Source organism: Macrobrachium nipponense, chromosome 8 (assembly GCF_015104395.2).
Source record: "Macrobrachium nipponense isolate FS-2020 chromosome 8, ASM1510439v2, whole genome shotgun sequence".
Taxonomy (NCBI): Eukaryota; Metazoa; Arthropoda; class Malacostraca; order Decapoda; family Palaemonidae; genus Macrobrachium; species Macrobrachium nipponense.
In genome coordinates, this window is record NC_087203.1 from 31,064,595 (window position 1) to 31,091,486 (window position 26,892).

Here is a 26,892-nt window from a genome sequence, read left to right on the forward strand (position 1 = left end):
CCTCTCAGCTAGAGCCGTTGGCGTGTTGGCAGTTGCCAGTTGGCGATATGAGAAGTTTGCAGTTTCGAGACTATGTATTTACCGAATTAATATGTCATTACATTTTCTATAAATAAATGCATAGAATTCCCATTATGACTTTCGAACATTTTTACCCAAATATCATATATGTTTGTATTTCTGGACATATCTGATAAGAAAAGTAAATAATCAGATGGATGCATCTGGTATCGTTGGAGGTGTTGGCTACCCGCGGGCGGGAAATTCAGTCCAGGAAAGAATTTGAAATCTACGGACCTACTTCGCACTCTTCAGCTCATCCTTAGTTTTAATGAGGTTGGTTTTAACATATTGTTTCTAATTTTCGTATATGAATATATTTTCAAACGAAAGAGATATCAGAGGCTTAATTGAGTGAATGAAATAATAATCTCAGTGGAGCAATAAACAGCAACGAACTAAGCAAGATTTCTTTTTCTTTTCAAGCAGATGTCTCGAGATGACAGCACCATTCGTCGCACCGTTTCCAGATTTGCAAGTCAAGCTCGCAACATTATAATGAATGTTCCTCGTTACTTCAGCTCACAGTGGGGAGCAGACTCAAGAAATGAAGTATTTGAGAAGACCGCCAAAGCTACAGGAGTGTCAACCAACACAATGAAAAGAAATCAAGCGACAGTCATCTGAGTGTGGCAACGTCCCCTTCGCTTCACCTGTATATCTCAGGAAGAGTGTATTCGGAAGGAGATTTTGTCTTTTTACGAGAGAGGAGAGCTCCCAACGTTAGATGCCCTACTGGAAAAAGTGAAGGAAGTTTAATGGTGGAAGAACAACGTTATGGAAAATTGTGAGAGGGCTTGGATTCCGGTACAGAAAAGTGACGAGTGGAAGAGCAATTTCAATGGAACGTGATGATACAGTGGCAGCGAGAACTGAATATCTACGGTTAATTGAAAAGAATAGGAATTGTAGTCCAACTGAACGTAAACCTGAAGTATTCCTGGATGAAACTTGGATAAACCAAACTGAATGTGTACGTCAGTGTTGGACAACGGGTGAAGGCGAAATAGGACCCAAACTTAAGACTGGAAAGGGGTCAAGATTTATTGTGGTGCACGCGGGGAGTGAGAAGGGGTTTGTCAAAGATGCGCTATTGTTGTTTAGGTCAAAAAATGGTAAAGGGAGACTACCATGATTCCATGGACCATGAAAGGTTTTTAAAGTGGTTTAAGGTACAGCTATTGCCTAATATAGAAGATAGATCTCTAATCATAATGGACAATGCTCCCTACCACAGCAAAATAGAAAATAAAGTGCCAACAACCAGCAACAGAAAAAGTGAAGTCATAGAGTGGCTTTCTTCTAATAACGTCACCCACGACCCATCAGCAACAAAGCCAAAATTGCTGCAGATTGCCAAGTGTCACAAAGAAAAACAGAGGTATGTGATAGATGAGATAGCCCGTGCAAATGGTCATGATGTGCTCAGACTGCCACCATATTATTGTCAGTTTAACCCCATAGAACTTATATGGGCTCAAATAAAGGGGGATATCAGAAAAAATAACTCTAATGCAAATCAATCTTTGAAAACTGTTGAGCAGCTTACGAGACTGGCGATAGACAAAGTTACAACAGAAGACTGGAAGAAATGTTTTCACTACGTTAAGAAATTAGATGATGATTATAGGAGGAAAGATGTTGCTAGATAGCATATGTTTGAAAGTTTTGTTATTGACATTGGAGATGACGAAACTGACAGTGATGATATTGATATTAGGGAGGATGACACTGACAATGATGATATATATCAATGATTTTCCATTATTTGTTTTTAAAAAGTTGAAGACCTATCAGTGTTTCTATAGTTTTCCATTTTTTTAGATAGGTAATTTCATAACTACAGTATATCCATATGAGTTTCCTTTTTTTTAATATTTAATGGCATAACAATGTACATATCTGTTTATAAATTCTTTTTACTTGGTTTTAATAGAAAAGGGGATATCAATGTATCTCTATAATTTCCCATTCTTTTTGTTTCAATAGGTAATGACATGACTATGTATATACGTATGTATGATTTTCCTTTATTTATTTTTTAAATAATGATGACGTAAGAAAATTTGTAAAATTTTAATTTCTTTTTCTTCATATCGATAGCCCAATGACATACCAATGTAAGCCTACTGTGTATGACTTTCTTTTGTGTTTATGACATAATATATCTGCATGAATTTCCATTCTTTTTGTTTAAAAAGATGAAGATATAACAGTCTTCTGATTAGTCTCATTATCCTACATGTACTATATATATATATACAATGATGCAGGGGTGTGGGAACGGTTACGGGAGCTATTCTAACTCAGGTATGAATTAAGTGATTCAAGAATAATCAACTACCTCAGGAGAAAACTAAGCAGTTTTTTCCTAAACATTGTTGTAGACATGTCAAGTGTAACATGTATATAAAGGAGATAAACATTCTGGTGTCAGAGTAACTCAAGCAATTCTGAAAAAGACAGTATATTATATTCGTTACATCGTCAACAAATTTTATGGTAAGATATAAACATTTGTACTTTTGTTTATTGAGTGAACATATGAAAACCATAAGCTTTTGATGTTATTGGCCAGAGAAACAAGTTCTGTTATTTATCAGTGAGCCTCATAAAGTATGCACATTTCTCACTTAGACTAAATTGAAGCCAACACCCAGATGCATCCATCTGATTATTTACTTTTCTTTTATCAGATATGTCCAAAAATACGGACATATATAATATTTGAGTAAAAATGTTCGAAAGTCATAATGGGAATTCTATGCATTTATTTATAGAAAATGTAATGGCATAATAATTCTATGCATTTATTTATAGAAAATGTAATAGCATAATAAATCGAAACTGCAAACTTCTCATATCGCCAATTGGCAACTGCCAACACGCCAACGGTTCTAGCTGAGAGGACCAGCCCCACGATATCTTGCGTCTCTCGGCACTACTGTCAAACCAAGTCAAGCACGGATGCAACATAATAAGACATATTCTTCATTTTTTCTTTACATATTACAGGCATTTAAAATCTGAAAGCACCAGCGTATTCAGGGTGATTTTATTGTTTAATAACACAAGATTTTATTTTATCTTGATCTCATGAATTATGCAAAATCCGATGATGAATAAAAACAGGTATAAAGAATGAAATGTTTCTCCTTTCACTTCTACTCGTAATTCCTTCGTATTTTAACTTATTGATTTCAGGAAAAGATTATTTAATTGTACATTTAATAACGAATCCTTTGGTATGACCAAAACTTTTCTATCTTTTGTAAAACGTGAGGTAAATTAAGAAATGTAAACATATTGCTAGTTTTCTAAGCTACAAACGAAAATATGACCCACTGAGCGCGCAGTCTGCCTCCCAGTACCAGCCAATCAGAGGCTGCCAAACAAACGTCTCGTAGGCGCAAGAATCTACCTTAAATGAATCGACTATAGTGAAGATGGTATTGAGCAGATTACGGAAATTGAAGCAAACTGTTTATGGGCTCAAGGATACAGCAAAAGCTTGGTATTGTAAGGTAGTAAAAGTAGTGGAGGAGCTTAAAGTCTAGAGAATAAACTTGAACCTAATCATTCTTTTGGAGAAAAGACAATAAATTGAATGGTATTTTGTGTACACATGTAGATGATTTTTGCTACAGAGGAAGTAAAGGATTTTTAAAGGAAACCATTGGGAAATTTAGAGAGAAATTGCAAGTAAGAGAACAAGAAAGTAAAAGTTTTAAATGTATAGGAGAATGTCTTAATCAGTGGCTGTATATAAATTCAATAAGAGAACCATAAGCTAGCTGATTTACAGTAATAGTGTGTTAGGACAAAAGGAGTTAACAGATTGATGAATTGGGTATCACTGTATGTACATGCCATGCCAGAAATATCATATGATGTTAGTGAATTAAGTAAAGCATTTACAGAAGGAATGACCCAAGACATGGAAAAGCTTATTAAAATTGAGAGACAAACTAAGAACATAATGGGAGAAGTTACAATAAGTGAGTTGGAAGAAAAGATTTACTATTGGGAAGTCTATGCAGATGCTTCATTTGGGAATACAGAAGATGGCCATACTCAATTGGGTATGTTATATCCTAGACAGATGGTAAGAGGAGAAATCCCATATGATGGAAGTCCAGAAAATCCTGGAGTAGCATAATCCACCATTGAAGCAGAAGCTCTGAGTGTGGGGGAGGCCATAGAAGGATTGATATATTTCAAACATTTGTGGGAAGAGATAGTAGGAGGGAGAAAATTCAAAGATTTGGTTAATACCGATAGTAAAACACTAATGACCACAATAAATTAGAGTGCTGGGGTTAGTAGTAAGAGGTTAAAAATAGATATTACAGCAATAAGAGAAACAATATAATCTGTGAAAATAAAGGAGGAGATATGGATACAAGCATGAGTTTCAGTGGAAAATATTAGAAATTATGTAGAGGGTAAAGAGTTGGAGATTAGAGGGGATCAGCTTAGGAAGAGATTGAAGGGGAGGAGGAGAGATAAGTGTGATTATATGGAGGAGTTATGGGGGTTCCATTTGAGAGAGAGAGAAAGTAAGTTTCGTGGTTTGTATTGCTGTTGAGATCGTGTAGTATGTATTTGTGTTTTGGTTTTCCGTAAGAGAAAGAGAGAGAGAGAGAGAGAGAGAGAGAGTGTAATTGGTGGATGGATGGTTAACGATTGAATTGGCTGTTGGTGAGTTCTGGGTTGTCTGCTGGTGCAGTTGGAGTTAGTTGTTAGGATTAGAGTTCTGAGGAGGCAGTCTTTAGTCAGAGCCTGTGATGGTCAGTAGTGTCAGCAGCGTTCTGCGAAGAATACTGAAGGCATTGGTGGTCAGTCAAATTGTGTGTTATTGATTTGTTGTTTAGTTGTTGTTAGATTTGTTGTGCTTGTGAGTTTCTGTTGGGTTATGTGTGAGTTGTTAAGTTTAGGGTTGTTGTTGTTGTTGCTGAGAGCTATTGTGGTTTCTTGGTGTAGTTGTGAGTTGTTGGTGAGTTGTTGTGATTTCTTGGTGTTGTTAGTGGATTTGTGAGTTGCCTTTTTATGTTGTTTTTTGGTATTAGTGATTGTTTGTGCAGTGGTCTTTTGTTGTGGTTATGGTCCTTGTTTGTTTGTTGTGTTGTTAAGTTGTGGTTGTAGTCCTTGTTTGTTTGTTGTGTTGTTGAATTGTGGTTGTAGTCTTTGTTTGTTGTTGTGTTGAGTTGTGGTCCTTGGTTGTTGTGTTGTTGTTGTTGGTTGCGAGTTATGATGACCATATCCAGTGGACAGTACAGCTCCTCGCCCTGAGTGTGTCAGGAAGTAGTTGGTAAGTACATGTGTTTTGAGAGTTTTTTTTGTTTTGGGGTTTGTGATCCCGCCACAATTATATATCAGTTTAGTCAGTGTTATTTTATTTTTATTTTCTGTATTGGTGAAATGTGGGTGTTGTTCAATGTATGGTAAATGTGTTTGATTTTAGAAAATGTCTTGATGTATTGACATTGTGTTGTGACGTCATAGAAGACAAGATGGCAGTGGCGTGAGGTAGAAAGTAAACGAAACAGAGCAGGTAGAACAGGAGAAATAGATGTGGCATTTGGTCTGGTAGGCGAGAGCTCTCTGTCTTATAGGAATTTGTGGGTTGTAAGTCTTGTTTTTGGTGTTGTTCAAAGTCTTAAGCTGGATTATACAGTGGACCCCCAGTATTCGCGTTCTCAAGTATAAAAATTTTTAGCGGGTTTTTCTTGAGTTTTAACTCACAAAATAGGAGATTTAAAGCATTTTTATAGGGGTTCCAACTAATCGCGGGTTCTAACTATTCACGGGGGGGTCTGGTATGCATCCCCCTCAAATATGGGGGGACCACTGTAGTACTGGGACTGAAGATCATGAACAAGTGGGTAGATTGCATGATGGTTGCATATAGGAAAGATTAGGCTGGAAAATATTCAAAAGATTCACTATTAAAAGGACAAAATTTAAATGGTTTGAAATAACATGAATATTTTTGTACATTTTTTTTTTACATCAAAATATCCCTAATATAATTTTTATGCACAAAAGTGGTTATCAAGAAGAATATTTCTTTACGTTCTGCATGCTTGCAATGGTCCTAACTTTTCTTATATGTACATGCTTCTTGTTATCATCAGGAGATGACAGGAATACATAAATACATAGTTCAAAAGTGCCATGTCAACAGGCCATAAGTTAATGCATAAATTGCCTGATGCTTTTCCTCTAAAATAGTTACTCTACATACTGAAAATGTTTGTAGCAATTCAAATTGCTGTGGTGCTAACAAGGTAACTAGATACATATGATACATACCCTTTCTTTCACTACATCCGGGTTCTGGGCAACTGTGTGTAGTGTCTCTACTTCCCGTAATGAGCTTTTAAGCAGGTGATCCAAAGCACAGCTCACAAGCCCAATATATTTGGCAGCATACTCAGGTGATGCATAGTTGATGACATCTGTGGCTATACACAATAAGCAATTCATGTAGTCTTCAACAAATAGAGGCTGGAGTCTCTTAACCCGGTTTTCCTGACTGTCAGAGCTAGTTTTTGTCTCCTTAGTCTTGCTTTCACTGGTTTTCTCTGTTGTGTCAATGCTGCTATCACCACTCTTGAGCTTCTTTAATGCAGGGCCTTCATCACTGTCCTCATCATCTGATGATGATGCATCACTGCTGCCATCTTTATCCTCATCTCTTTTTCTCTTAACAGTGGGATTCAAGAGAAGCCTGTTACTCAGACAGGTCACTGTATCCTTGACAGTTATCATAGAAGACCAAATGGCAGCTAAAACTCTGACAACAGCAGCAGTGACAGAAGCCAGTCCAGCACTAACGCAGTCATCATCCTCAACTGATTGACTTGATGTTAATTTCAATGCCATTGGTAACATCATTAGTATATGATATTTATTGACCAAATCATGTGCTCCAACTGGGATGCTCACAATGGATTCCAAAACTTTCAGTGTTTGTTCCTGAAAAGAAAAAGAATATACATAAATGAATGCTGAAACTAGAATCAAACTTTTAAGATAAATATTCCAATGACACTACAACAGATTCTTCTGTAGGAATTTCTTTATAATGAGCCTTCAGAAACTTTGTTATCATTTTTCTTTTTGCAAGTGGCAAGTCTAGTGTGTCACTATTTTAGCAAGTGTCTGGTCACCAGCACTGCACTGGATTGGTATTGGTACTATTGTCAAACTATAGACAATTAGAGGAATGATACATGCACAGTTTTTTATGCCCTGCAGGATAGAGAATTAAAAGTAGTGGTGAAATTATTCCAATTCTTTAAACTCAATCTGAGGATAATGGTGTAATCAAAACAGTATATGAGGGTATGATGGGCACAGGCATCCTTCTCAGACCTATATCTGTCTGGACATTTGCTGAAACCATTAAGGCAGAGGACCAGGTTTGTAGGATTTTCATCAAAATCACACAGGAGACTGAAAGTTTGAAAAAATGCTGAAAAATAACAATTTCTCAAATATATCATGTTTGAATGGCAAACCTGGAATTCATGAATGACTGGAACAATGGAACAACCATCAATATCAATAATGGCCTATGTGGTCTATAAAACTCTTATTTTAGGAATTTTACACACCAAAAAACTACATGACAAGAGACAAAAAAATTATCAATAATAAAGAGATAAGATAAATATTAAATTTACTGTAAGTACTGGACGACCAATTCGCTACTTCTCAAGAATAACATGGCTCCCTCAGAAGTATCCTTGAGAGATTGGAAAATGTCGAAATAAGAAGGGCAGGGTTAGTAAAGATTACAGAGGTGATAAGAGAGCCACGATTGAGATGGTATGGGCATGTGTTGAGGATGGATGATGAGGAGGGAGTGAAGAGGGCTTGGGAGGAACCAGTTAGAGTAAAAATATCAAGAGGGAGACTGAGAATTAGATGGAGAGATAAAGTGAAGGAAGGTATGGAGAGAAGTTTGGCAGAAGATGATGCAGTGGAGAAGGAGCATCAGGCAACCAACCCTTTAATGTAGGGATAAAGGTGGGAAAGAAGAAGAGTATACCATCTATATGTTTATATGACCAGAGGAAGAATGCCGCCACTCGTGTAACAAAATGACTACAACTAAATTCTCAAAGCATCTCTCCACTAACCTTCAAGAAGTGGTTAACTCTAAAAATTACCAACACAATCATAATAAAAGACCAGAAAAAAGCTAACAAAATGCACAAAAATCATCCACAACACTACTGATGTCTGTGCCTTCTTGAGGTCTTGAGGAATCACATATGTATTGGAAAAAAAGGCAAAGCATGAATATGGCACAAGAAATTGAGAGAGAGAACGCAATGTTGTCATCTTACTTGAGTGGAATATGTCATCAGTCATCCTTGTAGTGTGTACCTAAACCATTACCTCACACAAGACAACCCAATCAAATTTGCTTAGAAGATACCAATACCTATGGGACCAGACACAACAGCATCAACCCTTGGCCAAAGAAAATTCAGCACACCACTACCTGCCAACTGTAACCCATCCATCTGCTAGATATGTTATATAAATATAAATAAATAAATAAATAAATATATATATATATAAAGATATATGCCACGAGGGAAAATAAACAACGGAGTATCCGCGAGATCTTTCAACGTTCAAACGTCCTTTACTCAGCAGATGAACTGACATACATGAGGAAATGACAATACAAGAAGGTTCGTATAACTGACAGATAGGGATTATAGAGAGATTAATACCTAGAATCCGACACACCTGGAAGATGAGTAACCTTCCCAAACAAGTATAAACAATGGGTACAATTAAAGGTTTAAGACAATCATCTCAGACACAAGGACAAGACAATTAAAGGATCATAGGTGATAGCTATTCAGAACTTTGGTAAACAAAAACATATTCGCAATACATATTAAACATACATTACAACGAAGATATCTCTAAGGCAACTAATTTTTATTTAAGTCTCTAATTATATCTTTGAGGTCATTCTTAAACATGTTAGAAATACAAGGGTCGAAATGAAACAGGCCACGACTAATATTGAAATTAAAATGAGATGTAAGTTGCATTAAAGCAGATTCTAAAAGATTTCGTGATAAGACATCTTTTGACCTTGCAATTACTGAACTACCAATCCAATTTATTCGGTGGTTGTTTTCACTTAAATGAATGAATATTGCATTAGATGTTTGCCCAGTTTTTACAGAATATTTATGCTGGCTTAACCTTACTTCTAAGCCCTTGCTCGACTGTCTGAGATAAAATGAGGGACAATCCATACATGGAATTTTACATATTATGTTGTTGCTTTCTCTGGGGCCATTTTTTATTAACATTCCTTTTAGTGTGTTATTATAGGAAAAAACAAGGTTGACCTTAAAGGCTTTTCACAATGATTTAATGGTTTCAAATCCGTTAAAATAAGGCAAACTGAGAATGTTCTTAGAATTTTCTTTCTCCATGTTAGTTACACTATAAAACTTTTTGTGGGCTTTATTATAACAAATATCTAATATATGTGAAGGATAGCATAAATCTTTTCCTATTTTTCTTATGTATTCTATTTCTTGATCCAAATATTGGGGACTGACAATGCGCAATGCTCATAAAAACATAGAAGAAAAAATTGATATTTTTATGTTAAGATGGTGGCCTGAATAGAAATGAACATAAAGTTAAGTTTTTGGTCAGTTTCCTATAAATACTGAATTTACATTGAAATGGTTCTCTATGTATCAAAACATCTAAGAAAGGGAGGCAATTGTCTTTTTCTAATTCTAGAGTAAACTTAATCGATGGTACCTGGTTATTTATTTAATTTAGAAAGTAAATCATTTACATCAATACCGACAGGCAGAACAGCTAAAATATCATCAACATAGCTATACCACTTGACAGGAATATAAATGATACTAGGTAAGTAGCGTTTTTCAAAGAATTCCATGTACAAGTTTGAGAGTAGTGGTGATAAAGGGTTTCCCATTGCCATGCCAAATATTTGTTGATAAAATTCACCATTGAATATAAACTTACAATCACAAATGCACAAATTAGTGAGTGAAATAATGTGTCTTATAGGTAGATGTAATTCATGCTGAGTTAGTTCATACTAAGATATTCTAAAATAGAGTCTACATGGACTTTAGTAAAAAGAGAACATACATCAAAACTAACGAATCTATCAGTGGGCAAGGAGTAATTTTGTTTAATTTATCAACTAAATCTAGAAAATTATATATATATGAGAATCGGAGATGGTTCCAAGTCACGGGGACAAGATCTCAGTGATATATTTCGAAAGTTTATATGAAATTGAACCAACAGTACTGATAATAGACCGCAAAGGGTTATTTTCTTTCTGCATTTTGACTAATCCGTACAAGTAAGGTAGCAAAGGAGATTTGACTGACAATTTGCCTAGTAATTCTGTTTTATCTTTAAAGATATTTTTCACTGTGCTATTGAAGTTTTTTATGACTTGATCAAGGGGATTTTTTGTTAGTTTTTTATAAGTCACATCATCATCCAATAGGGCTTACATAAGTGATATGTAGTCAGCTTTATCCAAAATTACTATACTATTTGACTTATCAGCTTTTGTAATGTGGACAGTATTGTCCTTTTTTAGATCGGTCAAACTTTTCTTATAGCGAGCAGGGAAGTTACTTTCATGCTTAACGTTGGCAGCTCCGTAAACAATACCTTCAATCATGTCAACATGATTTTGAGGAAGATCACAATATTTTTCAACCGAATAAATTGGATTAGTAGTTCAGTAATTGCAAGGTCAAAAGATGTCTAATCACAAAATCTTTAGAATCTGCTTTAATACAACTTACTTCTCATTTTAATTTCAATATTAGTCGTGGCCTGTTACATTTAGACCCTTGTATTTGAACTATGTTTAAGAATGACCTCAAAGATATAATTAGACTTAAATAAATATTAGTTGCCTTTGAGATATCTTCGTTGTAATGTATGTTTAATATGTATTGTGAATATGTTTTTGTTTACCAAAGTTCTGAATAGCTGTCACCTATAATCCTTTAATTGTCTTGTCCTTGTGTCTGAGATGATTGTCTTAAACCTTTAACTGTACCCATTGTTTATACTTGTTTGGGAAGGTTACTAATCTTCCAAGTGTGTCGGATTCTAGGTACTAATCTCTCTATAATCCCTATCTGTCAGTTATACGACCCTTCTTGTATTGTCATTTCCTCATGTATGTCAGTTCATCTGCTAAGTAAAGGACGTTTGAACGTCGAAAGATCTTGCGGATACTCTGTTGTTTATTTTCCCTCATGGCATATATCTTTATTTATGGATTTATCACGTTCCTAACTTTCGTGATTCAGTTCTATATATATATGTATATCTATATTATATATATATATATATATATAGATATATATATATACAGATGGTCCCCGGGTTACGACGGTTTTCCGGCTTACGACGCTTTTTCTTAAATATTCAATGGAAAAATCCGTCCTGGGTTACAAGCGCTTGTTCCGAGGTTACGACGCTGACGCTTCCAACGCTCCGAGTTAACGACGCTTTTAAAAAACGCATACTATGATAAAAATCCTTTATAGTTCAGCACAGTATATTAATAAAAATAAGTGTCTGGTTAGATTACAACAAAAATTTGAGGTTATGATGATTTTCGACACTTTTTATGTCTTATTTTTCTATGTTTTTTAGTGACGCCTCATATGCGGAACCAGTTTCCGAGCGAATGAAATACATACTAGCTTGCGGTGCGCAAAGTTACATATAACAGTCCAAAAGCGCAAATAATGAAAAAATCATTGCTTGTTTCCAGTAATAATAAACAAAACACGAAGTTGTTTCTGGTTAGATTACAACGCAAATTCCAAGTATCCAAAGAGAGACATTATCCAGTAATTTGATCAGAGAGAGAGAGAGAGAGAGATTAGAGAGAGAGAGAGGAGAGAGAGAGAGAGAGAGAGACGAGAGAGAGAGAGAGGCGTCTTCCGACGCTCCGAGTTAAGGACAGAGAGCGTGTTCGTTTCGTTAAACGGCCTCTGACTTATGCCAGTAAATGTTTTGTTGATACTAATAATAAAAGCCTATTTAAAGATACGTTTACTTTAATTAGTCTATATGATACGTAAATAGTAATCAACTGTTCTTGTAGCCCTCAAGATTTGGCAAAATCGAAGTATCCAAAGAGAGACATTATCCAGTACACTGGAACCTTGACTTACGAATTTAATTTGTTCCGTTACCATTCGTCGTATATCAAAACAGTTGTATCTCAAAGCATTTTTTTCCCATTTTAAAAATATGTAATATGTATTAATCCGTTCTAGCGCTATGAAACCACACCTAAACACAGCTAAATTACATATAATATACACAATTTATACACAAATAAACGAGTAATAACACACACAATAAAAAAAGAAAAAGAAAGGAATTTTACTTATCACAACGAAAGAAGACGTGAGGCCAGCAGGGGGAGGAGGTAGGGAAGGGTGGCAGGGAACAATTTGCTTTTTTTTTTTATTTACGTATGTACACTAATAACTACGTAATAAACACAAATGAAATAACATGCTAAACTAATTTTTATTTATATTTTTTAATCAGTTCATAGTTTAGAAATAATGGTGATGCCTTTGGAAGGTTTTTATAGCTTCCTTCTGCTTTTGATGTATTGTGGGATATTTTGTAGAAGGATTTCGACCATACTTGTTTGCCAAATCGACGATACAAACGCCACGTCATGCTTTGCTATAATTTCATGTTTTGCTTCCATCGAAATAATTTTCTTGGTTTTTTCTTATCACCTGCTTTGTCTTTAGCTTTGGGACCCATGGTTAATAATAAAATAGACAAAATAACACAAAAATAGGCACAAATACAACAAACTAAACAACGACGTGTTAACGATGCAGCACAACAAACGACTGAACGCCATTTATCGGTCGCCTATACAACTATCACATCGTAAAATCGTATCTCAAATATTTCGTTGTATATCAAGCATATATTTTCGCAAATTTTCTGTTGTATCTCAAAAACATTTGTATATTAGGGCAATCGTATGACAAGGTTCCAGTGTAATTTGATCAGAGAGAGAGGAGAGAGAGAGATAGAGAGAGAGACGAGAGAGAGAGAGAGAGGTGAGAGAGAGAGGTCTTGGCAACAGCCTCTGACTCATGCCAGGAAATGTTTTGTTTGATACTAAATATATAAAGCCTATTTAAAGATACGTTTTACTTTAATTAGTCTATATGATACGTAAATAGTAATCAAACTGTTCTTGTAGCCCTCAAAGATTTGGCAAAAAATCACTCCAGGTTGTACATAAAACTTCATGAATGTAGTGTCACCAGAGGATTACAATAGTTTTTACCTTCAAGAACCAGCATTTTTTTTATGAAAATAACTCCAGGTTGTACATAAAACTACAGGAAACAACATGTAGTGTAACCAAAGGATTACAAGTAAGATTTTTATAACTTTTTATTAGTTTAAGACATATTTCTAAACGTCGTTCCGGCTTACGACGATTTCGGGTTACGACGCGTCTCAAGAACGGAACCCCCGTCGTAACCCAGGGACTGCCTGTATATATATATATATATATATATATATATATATATATATATATATATATATATATATTATATATATATATATATATATATATATATATATATATGAATGAGTCTGATCACATCACTGTGATTTATATGAGCTGATCCAATACGTTTTAAATATGCCTTCTCCATGAAATTCTGTAGTCCCATGAAATCGTTATAAGTGATACTTTGTGTATGTTCGACAGCGCAAGTCAACCGCCAAAGACGTTACAAGTTGGCATGGCTTGGGCAGTTCAAAAAAGTGCCACGCATCTCTATATCCCCTCGTGACTGGCCCCTTGTGTTTATGGAGCCAGAATAACCAATCAGCTTGAGGCATAATGATGTGATGTAAAGGGGGCATTTGAAAAAGTTGCTAACCGGTTGGTCATACCAGTTCGTTAGCGGGCCCCATACAGGACAAACTAGGTAAGGACGAGTACCCAGTGCCCCGTACCCGCAGTCAGTCCTGTTCCTGTCGGCCGCCACACAAAGACGTGTATCACCATGAGTGTCAATAACAGTCTAACCTGCCGTTTTCGGTTGTGCACTAATATACAGTGGTCCCCCGGTTTCCCAGGGGATGCGTACCAAACTCCCCCGTGAATAGTAAGAATCCGCGAATGTTTGGAACCCCTATAAAAATGCTAAAAACAGCCTATTTTGTTAGTTAAAACTCAAGAAAAACCACTAAAAATTTTCATACTTGGTTTTTCTAATAGTTTTATCACAAAATGTGCATTTTTTTATAAAATTGATAAAAAAAATCAGGAATTTGTGGATATTTCTCATAGAAAAATACCTCGAATGCGCGAATAATGCAGGGAAACGTTCCAGAGAGAAATCCGCAAATGTGTGAGTCCGCGAATCCAGAGAACACGAATACGGAGGGTCCACTGTAGTTAACATAATAATGACAAGCCACCTGTGTAGCTAAGAAGAATACACCTGTGTTAACATTTCCTTGAATTATTATTTTTGCATGTCCTACATTGCATGCATGTAAACTTCTCTCTCCTGTTTTTTCCTTCATATCCTGAATGCACAAATGTCCGAGATCAGGTCATAAATATATATATATATATATATATATATATATATATATATATATATATATATATATATATATATATATATATATATACAGTACGCGCGGAAAGTATAGCTGGTTCGACGCCGCCAGCCATTATTTCGCGGTTTTTTGACAGTACCCCATAAAGCTAGTGTGAGTCAGCGGAAAGTTCAGCTGGCGCTTGCGAGATAATGTATGTATTGGCAACTCTCGTTCACAACAATAACAAACATCTCAGTCGACCGCGTGCTCTCCTAAGTGGTGAAAGTGTTTTTTTTCCCCCCTCATTTTTGTCCCCCTGCGCTTCGCGGTATTGTTCGTTTTTGTGTTGTGCTGGTCGTTCCTGATGCCCAGGAAGTTTGTTAGTAAAGAGGAGATATCCTCTATCATAGATCTGCAAAAGGCAGGTATCTCAGTGCGTGATATTTGTGCTCAGAAGAGGTTATCTGAGCGAACTGTGTATCGCTGGATCAACCTTTACCACGAGGGAGACCCTGACGACCTCCCTACCCCCAAACCTCGGTCTGGGAGGCCTCGTAAGATCAAGACCACGACTTTGAGGCTGATCCATCGTCAGCTAAAGAAAGACCCTTCTCTCACAGCACGTGAAATCAAGGACAAGAATTCTCGTGTGCTGGGAAACGTCTCGTTGAGGACGGTGCAAGAACGCATCCACGACGACCTGTTGCTGCGATCCTACAAAGCTAGGAAGAAGCCGCTCCTGACAGCTCAGCAAAAGCAACGAAGGTGCTTTTGCCAAAAAGTACTTGTTGTGGATATTTCTCAGTGGGAACAGGTGTTATGGACTGATGAGGCTACATTTAGTGTGACTGGGAGTGGTGCCAAGAGAGTAAACCGTCCGTCTTGGCTCCGATCCCCACCTCCCTCAGTACACCACAAAGACTGTGAAGCACCCTCCTAGCCTCATGGTATGGGCTTCTTTTGGGTATGGTGGTGTTGGGGAATTAAAGTGTTCCTCCCCAAGAATGAGTATGAACCGCTTCAATTACTTTGAGCTTTTGGGAGACTATTTAGAGGGTTCTTTTGAAAAGAGTGGCACTAGTTTTTTTATGCAGGATGGGGCACCGTGCCACACCGCTAATTGTGGTTAACTGGTTGAAGGATTGTGAAGTGCCCTTTTTAGTGACTGGCCAGGATCCTCACCTGATTTGAACCCCATAGAAAACGTGTGGAGCATCATTAAGAGGCGGCTTCAGACCCGAGATACCTCTTCTCTCCCAAAGCTTGAAGCGGCCATAAGGGAGGTTTGGAGACATTGGAGCCAGAAACCCTCAAAATCTTGCAGCAAGTGTTCCCAGGCGACTTAGAGAAGTCATCAAGTGCCGGCCATACTTTCCGCGTGTACTGTATATATATTATATATATATATATATATATATATATATATATAATATATATATTATATATAATCTCAAAGAATGAGTAGTAAATCAATACATAACACATTCAAGAAAAGAAATGTAAAATCATAAACAATTAAAATATTTCTAAGTAAAATTATGAAATATATATATATATATATATATATATATATATATATAACTTAAATATAAAAAGTGGAAAATAGCTTGCTCTAGCAGAGTCCCGCTGTTCTGTTAGGACGGTGGAAAAAAGTCAAGAAGAGGGAAAGAAACAAAGTAATGTGGCTTTATGCTATATACAAGGTTGAGGTAGTATGGTCGTTCTTGAAAGTTTGGCAATTAAGAAACTGGTACCTCACTTAACAACCATACTACCTCAGTACCTTTGTATATAGCATAAAGCCACGTCACTTTGTTTCTTTGCCTCTTCTTGACTTTTTTCCACGGTGGGACTCTGCTTGAGGAAGGTATTTTCCACATTTTTAAATATTTCTTATATATTTTTGTTTTGTTTTTATTCATAATTTTACTTAGAAATATTTTAATTGTTTATGATTTTACATTTCATTTTCTTGAATGTGTTATGTATTGATATATATATATATATATATAATATATATATATTATATATATCTATATATATATTATATATATATATATATATATTATATATATATAAGAAATATTTAAAAATGTGAAAAATACCTTGCTCTAGCAGAGTCCCGCTGTTCTGTGTTAGGACGGTGGAAAAAAGTCAAGAAGAGGGAAAGAAACAAAGTGATGTGGCTTTATGCTATATACAAAGGTTGAGGTAGTATGGTCGTTCTTGAAAGTTTGGCAATTAAGAAACTGGTACCTTCACTTAACAACCATACTACCTCAGTACCTTTGTATATAGCATAAAGCCACGTCACTTTGCTTCTTTGCCTCTTCTTGACTTTTTTCCACGGTGGGACTCTGCTTGAGCAAGGTATTTTCCACATTTTTAAATATTTCTTATATATTTTTGTTTTGTTTTTATTCATAATTTTACTTAGAAATATTTTAATTGTTTATGATTTTACATTTCCTTTTCTTGAATGTGTTATGTATTGATGTAATTCTCATTCTTTTAGATTTTTTAATTTGTAATTTTACTTAGAAATACTTTAATTTATAATAATTTTACGTTAACTTGCTTTATTGTTTTGTATTGCCTTTAGCCTGAAGATGGGACTTTGTCTCGAAACGTCGCTAGCAATAAAGAATCGTATGTAATGTGCTATGTCCTTCTGTATTCCCATACCTCTATATATATTCTTTTAAGATTTCAAGCCAGAACCAAGGAAAGTAAGGTCTCTTTTACCAGCCCTTTGAACTGAAAGCATCCATTCTCTAGAAAAGCTATCTCTTCTCCCATTGGTTGTCAGAATTTAACCCCCCCCCCCCCCACACAGAGACTGGGCATGGCTTACCGGGAGAAGTCTTAAAAGGGCAGGAACCCAGCAGTTCACTCTCAGAACTACCTTAGAGCTCAGAGTGCTCAGAAGCTCCTTACCTTGCCCTGCAGACACCGCTTCACCCCTTTCTGCTCCCCCCCCCCCCCCCCCCCCCCCCCCTTCTCCTCTGGGGAAGTCCCAAGTATTTTTATACGTCCATAGTGCACAGAAATATCAAGCAGCAGAAGACGTCCATACCCAGGATTTCCAGGTACTGTGAGAGCAAATTCCAGTTCAGCCAGTGAATTGTTTTGCCTTTTGTCTGTATTTCATTTCCATTTTTCCAAGGCGACTTCCCCCCTCGTTTGTTTAGCTTCAAATTCCCCCCGTCTTGGTTCAATGCTGTGATTACTCCCCTTGTGATACTAGTGAACATCCCCTAGTAAATTCAAGCAACAAAATAGTTCTTTCTGTGTAAATTCCCAGTCATTTTCATCTCCCCTGAGTGGCCTGTAAACCTTTGATTGATAGGAAGTGTGCAGCGTTCACCCTCGTGTGCTCCCCCCACCATGCCTTAAGCCAGTATCCCATCTCTTTGCAGATAAACACCATGCCTGATTGTGATAGAAATTGGAAACCCTTGGAGTAAGCTTTACATTTTCAATAACCTGTTTACGCAAAACTTTGAATGCAGTGTCTGGTTGCCCCCAGCCATGTGTTTCCGGTGGATCGACAATCAACCACCTTATTGGTTCCTGGACCTCTGTAAATTAATATAAATACAATGCATTTAAAACTACCTCTGTAAAATAATGTAAATACAGTGCATTTAAAACTAAAGTCCAGCTTTTATGTAAATACCTCCTTCTTCGTGATATCGGCCTTCTGCCAAATTTTTCTTCCTCTTTTCTTTGTTGTGACCTCTCACTCCTCCATTCAAGGCCAATTTTTCTAGTGTTAAACTACATTTTCTTGGAGTGAACGAGGAGATCAGAACAAATGGCGACCTGGCCAGGATGCCCAAAGAAAGCTCCTGTTTATGCCATTGCTATGGCAGTGACGAATCCGTCACTCTAGGACCTCCAGCTCAGGGCCCCATATTTGTTGCACCTCCCAGAGGTTGCTATCCTGCCCACCAGGTCCGAGCTTTCGACGGCACTGGTGCTTAAGTACCCATCAGCCGAGAGGATAAAATTCCTTACGGAGCTCAGGTTGTTAGGCACCAGTTCATCACGATAAGAGAGCCTCAACCACGTCAAGATGTTCTTACCTACTGTCCAGTTGAGTCACACAACCTCACTGTTCTAAGATATGTACCATGGCAGTAGCAACATATAAACCAGGAGGTTATGATGTCCTGCTAGGACAAGATTTCAAGTCTCCTCCTACCTTTATACCGTATCAGGGCCCCCGCCCTCACAAAGCTCCAGACCCGTTCCACGGGCCTCCAAGAACTACCTCTGCACAGTCAGTGCCATTTGAAGGTGCCAGGCAGTGCCAGGCTCCATCTCTCATGGATGTTGAGCCACGTTCGAGTCCTTCCACTAAGCCAGGAACGGCCTCAGTGCCAGTGCCAAGGCAAGTCTCGAGTCTTCCTCCCGGAGCTGTAAGTCCCGGTTGTTCTCCCTCCACTGGCTTGGCCCCAAAACCCATGCCAGCAGTCAAGGAAGAGCCAATTCCAATTGGAATCCTCCAGGACACTCATGACCATAGTGGACACTCCACCAATGGTGTAGCCTCACAGACCGCCCCAGAGTCAGTCCTCCCAACGGGTAAGCCCATCCTGAATACCATTACCTCATCCAATCCCCCTCGTCAGCAGCTAACCGGTCCCAGAGTAATGACTCTGCCGAATCCCATTTGGCCAAAGAACTCAGGGAACCGAGCCATGCAGCATTAGGCTAGGGACGAGTGCCAAGGCCCCAGTTGTCACAACAGCTGGAGCCGATGCCCCTGCAGAATCTTCAGAGGGCTTAAATCATTCAAGGCCCCCAATGGCATCGTCAAACCGACCTCAGAGAGGTTGAAGGAAGAAGGGGAAAGGGCGTCGAGGTTTTCCGAAACCTTATGAGAGCCAATAGTGCCTGGCACAGTGCCACCCTCTTATCGAGAATTCTGATCCTCTCCTTCCAGAGGAGAGTGCCAGATTCTGCTGCTTCTACTTCCTTCTTATCCTTTTGTAACTTTCTATTTTTTTTTTACGTACTGTCTATATCTTTTTCTCCCATAGTTTCCTCTCCTCTTCTTTACTGCCTATAGGCATTTATTGTATATTGTACGCTCTGCTTAGGCAGAGCCAAACCTGCCAGCTATTCTGGCCTTATATAAATTAGTACTTCTTTATGAACTATCATAAAAGTGCCACAATTTGCACCGTGTCCTATTCTAGGCACTTAGAATTCCATTTGACTTGGGAAAATTTTAGCCAGCAAACATTGCTATAGCTTTAGAGATATTTTCGAAGCCTGGCTCGTTTATACATTGTTGATTTGATTTCTGATTTAGTGTTATTCCCTAGTCTGTTATTCCCTAGTCTTTATATTTTGTGAAATTGCCAGTCTCTGGTGAAATTTACATGTTTTTTTGTCATCTTATTTAACCCTTAAATGCCGACCCGGTATTTCCGAAAGCGTCTCCTGTATGCCGGCGGTGTTCGCGAGTGAGTGCCGAAGCGGAAAAAAATGTTTTTTTCAAAAAATCACAGCACACTTAATTTTCAAGATTAAGAGTTCATTTTTGGCTCCCTTTTTGTCATTGCCTGGAGTTTAGTATGCAACCAACAGAAATGAAAAAAAATATCATTATCATATATAAATATTGGAATATATGACTGCGAAAAAAAATTTCATATATAATTGTATACAAATCGCGTTGTGAGCAAAAAGGTTAAAACTAATGAGTTAGATACTTTTTTGTTGTATTGTACACTAAATTGCAATGATTTTGGTATATAACAAATTGTAAACCAATCAAAGCAACACAGAGAAAATATCACATTATGATGCGTGAAATCGTAACGCGCGGACATAAAAAAAAACACTTTTCAAAAACTCACCATAAATCAAAATATTGTGCTAGAGACTTCCCTTTTGTTGTAAAATGAAGGTAATTGATTGAATATTACTAGATTGTAAGTGTTGTAGCTTACAATTGCGGTTTTCGACCATTTCGGTCGAGTTAAAGTTGACTGAAGGTCGAATTTTTCTATTTTTCGTTATTTATATGAAAATATTTCAAAACTGATAAAAGCTACAACCATGGGTTGTTTTTAGTTGCAATTTACATGAAATTGCACACATTTTCATATATAAAACTTTATGTAACGGCTAATAGAAAATGGTGCAAACATTACGACAATCGGACAAAAAAATTTATGATTTTTTCGGAAGAGTTACCGCGCGGATGTAAGGAAAAAGTTTTTTTTAAAAAATTCACCATAAATCGAAATATTGTGCTAGAGACTTCCAATTTGTTGCAAAATAAAGGTAAATGATTAAATATTACTAGAATTTAATAGTTTTAGCTTACAATTGCGTTTTTTTAACCATTTCGGTCGAGTCAAAGTTGACCGAAGGTTGAAATTTTGGCACTTATCGTTATTTATATGAAAATATTTCTGATAAAAGCTACAATCATGGGTTTTTTTTAGTTGTATTCTACACGAAATTGTGTGCATTTTCATATATAAAACTTTATGTAACGGCTAATATAAAACGGTGCAAACATTACGACAATCAGACGAAAAAATATCAGATTTTTTAGTTACAGTTACCGCGCGGACGTAAGGAAAAAGTTTTTTTTTCAGAAATTCACCATAAATCTAAATATTGTGCTAGAGACTAAAAATTTGTTGCAAAATAAAGGTAAATGATTGAATATTGCTAGAATGTAAGAGTTTTAGCTTACAATAGCGTTTTTCGACCATTTCGGTTGAGTGAAATTTGACTGAAGGTTGATGTTTTGGTACTTATTGTTATATGAAAGTATTTCAAAACTGATAAAAGCTACAACCATGGGTTGTTTTTTGTTGTATTCTACTTTTTCCTTACGTATACGTGGTAACTCTGCCGAAAAAATAAGAAATTCTTTCGTCCGTTTGTCGTAATGTTTGCACCGTTATATATTAGCCGTTACATAAAGTTTTATATATGAAAATGTGTGTAATTTCATGCAGAATACAACAAACAACAACCCATGGTTGCAACTCTTACCAATTTTGAAATATTTTCATTTAAATCACGATAAATAGAAAAAATTCGACCTTCGGTTAACTTTAACTCTACCGAAATGGCCTAAAACTGCAATTTTTAAGCTACAACACTTACAGTCTAGTAATATTCAATCAATTACCTCCTTCATTTTGCAACAAACAAGAAGCCTCTAGCACAATATTTTGATTTATGGTGAATTTTTTAAAACAACTTTTTTTTATGTCAGCGTGTTACAAATTCATGCATCACATTGTGATAATAATTTCTCTGTGTTGCTTTGATCTTTTCACAATTTTCTATATACCAAAATCATTGCAATTTAGTGTACAATACAACGAAAAAATGATTAAACACATTAGCTTTAACAGTTTTGCTCACAGCGCAATTTGTATATAATTATATATGAAATTTTTTTTCACTCTCATATATTCCAATATTTATAAATGATATTTTTTTTTCATTTCTGATGGTTGCATACTAAACTTCAGGCTATGACAAAAAAGGAACCAAAAATGAACTCTTATTCTTGAAAACTAAGCGTGATGTGAATTTTTGAAAAAAAAACTTTTTTTTCTGCTTCAGCGCTCACTCCCGAACGCCGCCAGCATACGGGGGACACTTTAGGAAATACCAGCTCAGCGTTTAAGGGTTAATACTGTTAGGCGTCTTCTTATTACGAAACAAAGTTACTTAACAAAATTGTAGGGACATTAACACACCTGAACCCGTCATATTAGCCCCATCAGGGTAAAATGATAGTATGTGTTGCCTTAAACAATTAAGCTAGCAGTATTATATATGATATATTTTACCCTGAAGGTTTATATATATATATATATATAATATATATATATATATATATATATTATATATATATATATATATATATATATATATATATATATATGTGTATATATATATATATATATATATATATATATATATATATATATATATATATATATATAGATATATATATATATATATATATATATATATTGGGTTTATTGATCTCCTACAGGAAAAAGAACCAGAAGATGACATTGCCTCACTCGACGCTGAGAGTTTGTTTACGAATGTTCCCGTCGAAGAAACGATACATCATCCTTGATCGTGTATACAGGTCCGATAAGAACCCGCTGCCCATTTCCGAAGATGTCCTCCGAGATATGCTGAAGGCTAGTACTACGGAGGCCCCTTTCCTCTCTCATCAGGGGGAATTATTTCGATAAGTAGACGGAGTTGCCATGGGATCCCCACTAGGGGTCCTTTTTGGAAATATGTACATGGCCACCGTCGAAGAAAGGATCTTTAGAGAACATCAAAAACCTAAGATCTATGGGCGGTACATCGACGATATATTCGTCACAATAAAAGAACCTGACGATGCCAGAAAACTAGCAGATGCTCTAAAAAGAAACTCAGTGCTCAACTTCACCACAGAGCACAGGCAGCAGAAGACTTTGCCATTTCTTGATGTCCTGGTAAAACAACAAGAAGGACAGTTTAAGACGACCGTTTATACGAAAGCAATGAACACTGGCCGTTGCTTGAACGCATGGGGGGAATGCCCGGACGCATACAAAAAGTCTGTCGTGAGTGCGTATGTCAACAGAGACTTCACACACAGCTCATCATGGAGAGACATACACAACGAACTCGATCGAATTCGCGAACTGCTGACAAACAACGGCTATGCAGATCAAATGTTCGAAGCAGCAATAAAAAAGAAAATGGACAAATTTTACCAACCCAACACGATGACAAAAAACGAGAACTAGATTAATTACCGTCGTGTACATTATGGGTCTGCATACAAGGAGGATTGCTGCACGCCACGCGGGATAATAAACAGAGGCGTAACCCCAAAAGCCCCTTACCACAAAATAAGCCTCAGGATATATAGAAAGCCCAACCTTGTAGCAGCCTTAATAATGAAGAACAGCACCGCTCCGGGGGGACCGAAGGAGATATGCACGAATGTAGTTTACAAATTTACTTGTTCAGAGGAGATGTGTAAATCTCACAGCCAAAACTACATCGGGCACAATACAACGACCCTTCGGAGACGTCTGCTGGCTCATAGAAATCAAGGGGCCATCCATCAACATTACATAGATGTACACGACAGGAAGACATCTCTACAAGAGCTCATAGAAGGCACACAGGTCGTGCACAAAGAAGACAACTACGGTCGCCTCTTAATAACGGAAGCGGTGAGCATCGCTATTCAGAAGCCGACCTTGAACGTCCAACAAGAATCGGACCATATACTTCCCTCCAGCAGAAGGAATACGCATGCCAACAGGGACCATACAACACGCCCCAACCCACCGGGAACATAGCGCCCCTCAGAAGACATGAGAGGACCCAGCGCCAGCGAAAGACAAGTAACATCCTTGCTCAGGTCGCTGAGACCCCGCCCAACACGAATCTGCAGCCGCTAACCAACGTAGACCATTTGGACACACACACACACAAGCTAACTCACTCAAATTTAAATTATATACATTTATGTATAAACAGAAATTATCTGACTTGTACCTTTCTGCATGCTATAATATAATATATATATATATATATATATATATATATATATATATATTATATATATATATATATATATAGTTTTTATTCCTGTATTTAGATTTCTATATTCATTTTCATTCCTGTATGTAATTTTGTAATTTTATCTAAAACCAACATGTAACATATTAAATTTCAAACATACATTTAAGGAAACACTAGCACATGGAATATTTTGAATATTTATTTAACCAATGTTTAAACTTTCACTTTTATTGTCACAGTATATATGTCCTTATGTTCTTTGTATCCAAAACAATGCCCTTAAGCTGTTAATCCCTAGACTAACCAGTACCCATACCTCAAGGTCATACTTCCCACACGATGAAATAAATAGGCCAAAAGGACAGATTGTAAGTCAGTAGTCGCTTGATAATGCCATAAGGCGAAACAGCTGTCGCAACAAAATTCAATAAATGGAAGAAGGAAGTCTGCGTATTTTTCACCAGAAATTGACGAACGAGAATCGGTGAAAACCTCGTTGGTATGAAGATACTGCAAGAAAATTATTGATGCCACAAAAGCAATTGCTTTTAATGAATATATATATATATATATATATTTATATATATATATATATTAATTTAGATATATAGATAAATATATATATATATAGATATATATTATATTATATATATATATATTAATATATATATTAATATATATTTAGATATATGATTTTCATTATTATATATATATATAAATTTAAATATAAAAATATTTATATTTTAATAAATAATATAATATCTTAAAATATCTATATTATATAATTATATAAAAAGATATCTATATATATATATTATATATTATATATCTCTAATGTATCGATATATCTATTATGTATGCTATATATTATAATATAATATATATATATTATCTTATAATATTATTATTATATATCTATCTATCTATATCTCTATCTATATCTATCTATTATGTAAATTAGATCTATATATTTATGTATATATATCATATATTGTTATATATTTATATCTATAATATATATTATTATAAATAAATAATATATATATTATTATTATAATTATTATTAGATATACAGTGGTCCCCCCATATTCGCGGGGGATGCGTACCAGACCCCCCCGTGAATAGTTAGAACCCGCGAATGTTTGGAACCCCTATAAAAATGCTAAAAACAGCCTATTTTGTTAGTTAAAACTCTAGAAAAAACCCACTAAAATTTTCATACATGGTTTTTTTTTAATAGTTTTATCACAAAAAAGTGCATTTTATGATGAAATTCATAAAAAAAACCAGGAATTTGTGGATATTTACCATAGAAAAATACCGCAAATGCACGAATTTTCCGCGAATAATGCAGGGAAACGTTCCCGAGAGAAATCCGCGAATGTGTGAGTCCGCGAATCTGGAGAACGCGAATACGGGGGGTCCACTGTATATATAGTATAGATATATATATTATATAATATATATATATATATATATATATGTATATATATATATATATATATATATATATATATATATATAGAATATATATATATGATATATAGATATAGATAGATAGATAGATATATATATATATAGTATATATATATATATATATATATAATATCTATATATATATATATATATATATATAGATAATATAGATATAATAGATTAAATATATATATACTTCTAGGGCACAATTTTTCACGGATACAACATTCATTGAATAGAATGGCTTTTTCACTGTTTACCAGCTTTTTTGAAATTAATTCATATTTTCTAATTATTTTCTTCACTTCATTGTTCAGGTTACTAATGGACACATAATGGGGTTCTCTTCCATTTACTCCAGTATTTTTACAAAAACGCGACAGCTGTTTCGTCAACCTATACGTATTGACGTTATCAAGCGTACTGATACAAATATGAGCCTACATGCGTTTTGTGACGTCATGAGGTCGGAAAGGTAGTAAATTGCCAGATACCTAGTTTTAAATATTTACAAGACTATAGTGAAACATAAAATAAGACAAATAAATAAAATATGTTAACAAAAATTATATCAAAAGTAAGTTGGAAAGTAAGTTTATTATATACAAATTTTACATAAATATAATATTAATTACATATATGTTTAATTAACAAAATGTCAGTGTGCGGCTCCTGTCCGCGTGTGGTAGTGGTCTTGTTCCACGCGGTTGAAGGGCTGCCCTCCTACACGAGGGCAAAGATCGGTCTGCCTCGCGTTGGATGTTAAGGTTTGGGCTTTGCATGGCGATGCTGACGGCTTCTGATATCAATAAACGATTGTAGTTGCCTTCCTTGTGGATTATTTTGGTGTTTGTGAGAAGTTCTTGCAAGGATGGTTTTTTATTGTGGGTATCCACAAAGTGCTGGTGAATAGCACCTTGGTTTCTGTGGGCCTGCATGCGACGTTTGAGTGTAGTTGTTGTGTGTCCGATATAGCATTTTTGGGGGACTGACATTGCTCGTCAGCACAGACAAACTTGTAAACTATATCAGATTCAACCTCTTTCTCCGTCGATGGAGCCGTACTATTTT

At 36.0% G+C, this 26,892-nt stretch overlaps 1 protein-coding gene across 1 annotated transcript in view; it reads right to left on the bottom strand.

Moving 5' to 3' along the window:
* The window catches only part of LOC135222636 (nucleolar pre-ribosomal-associated protein 1-like), a 307,212-nt gene that overhangs the window by 9,475 nt on the left and 270,845 nt on the right, over positions 1 to 26,892 (bottom strand). The window contains exon 14 of the mRNA XM_064260767.1: positions 6,376 to 7,041. Within this exon, the coding sequence (XP_064116837.1) occupies positions 6,376 to 7,041 (666 nt within the window). The remainder of the gene's footprint in view (positions 1 to 6,375; positions 7,042 to 26,892) is intronic.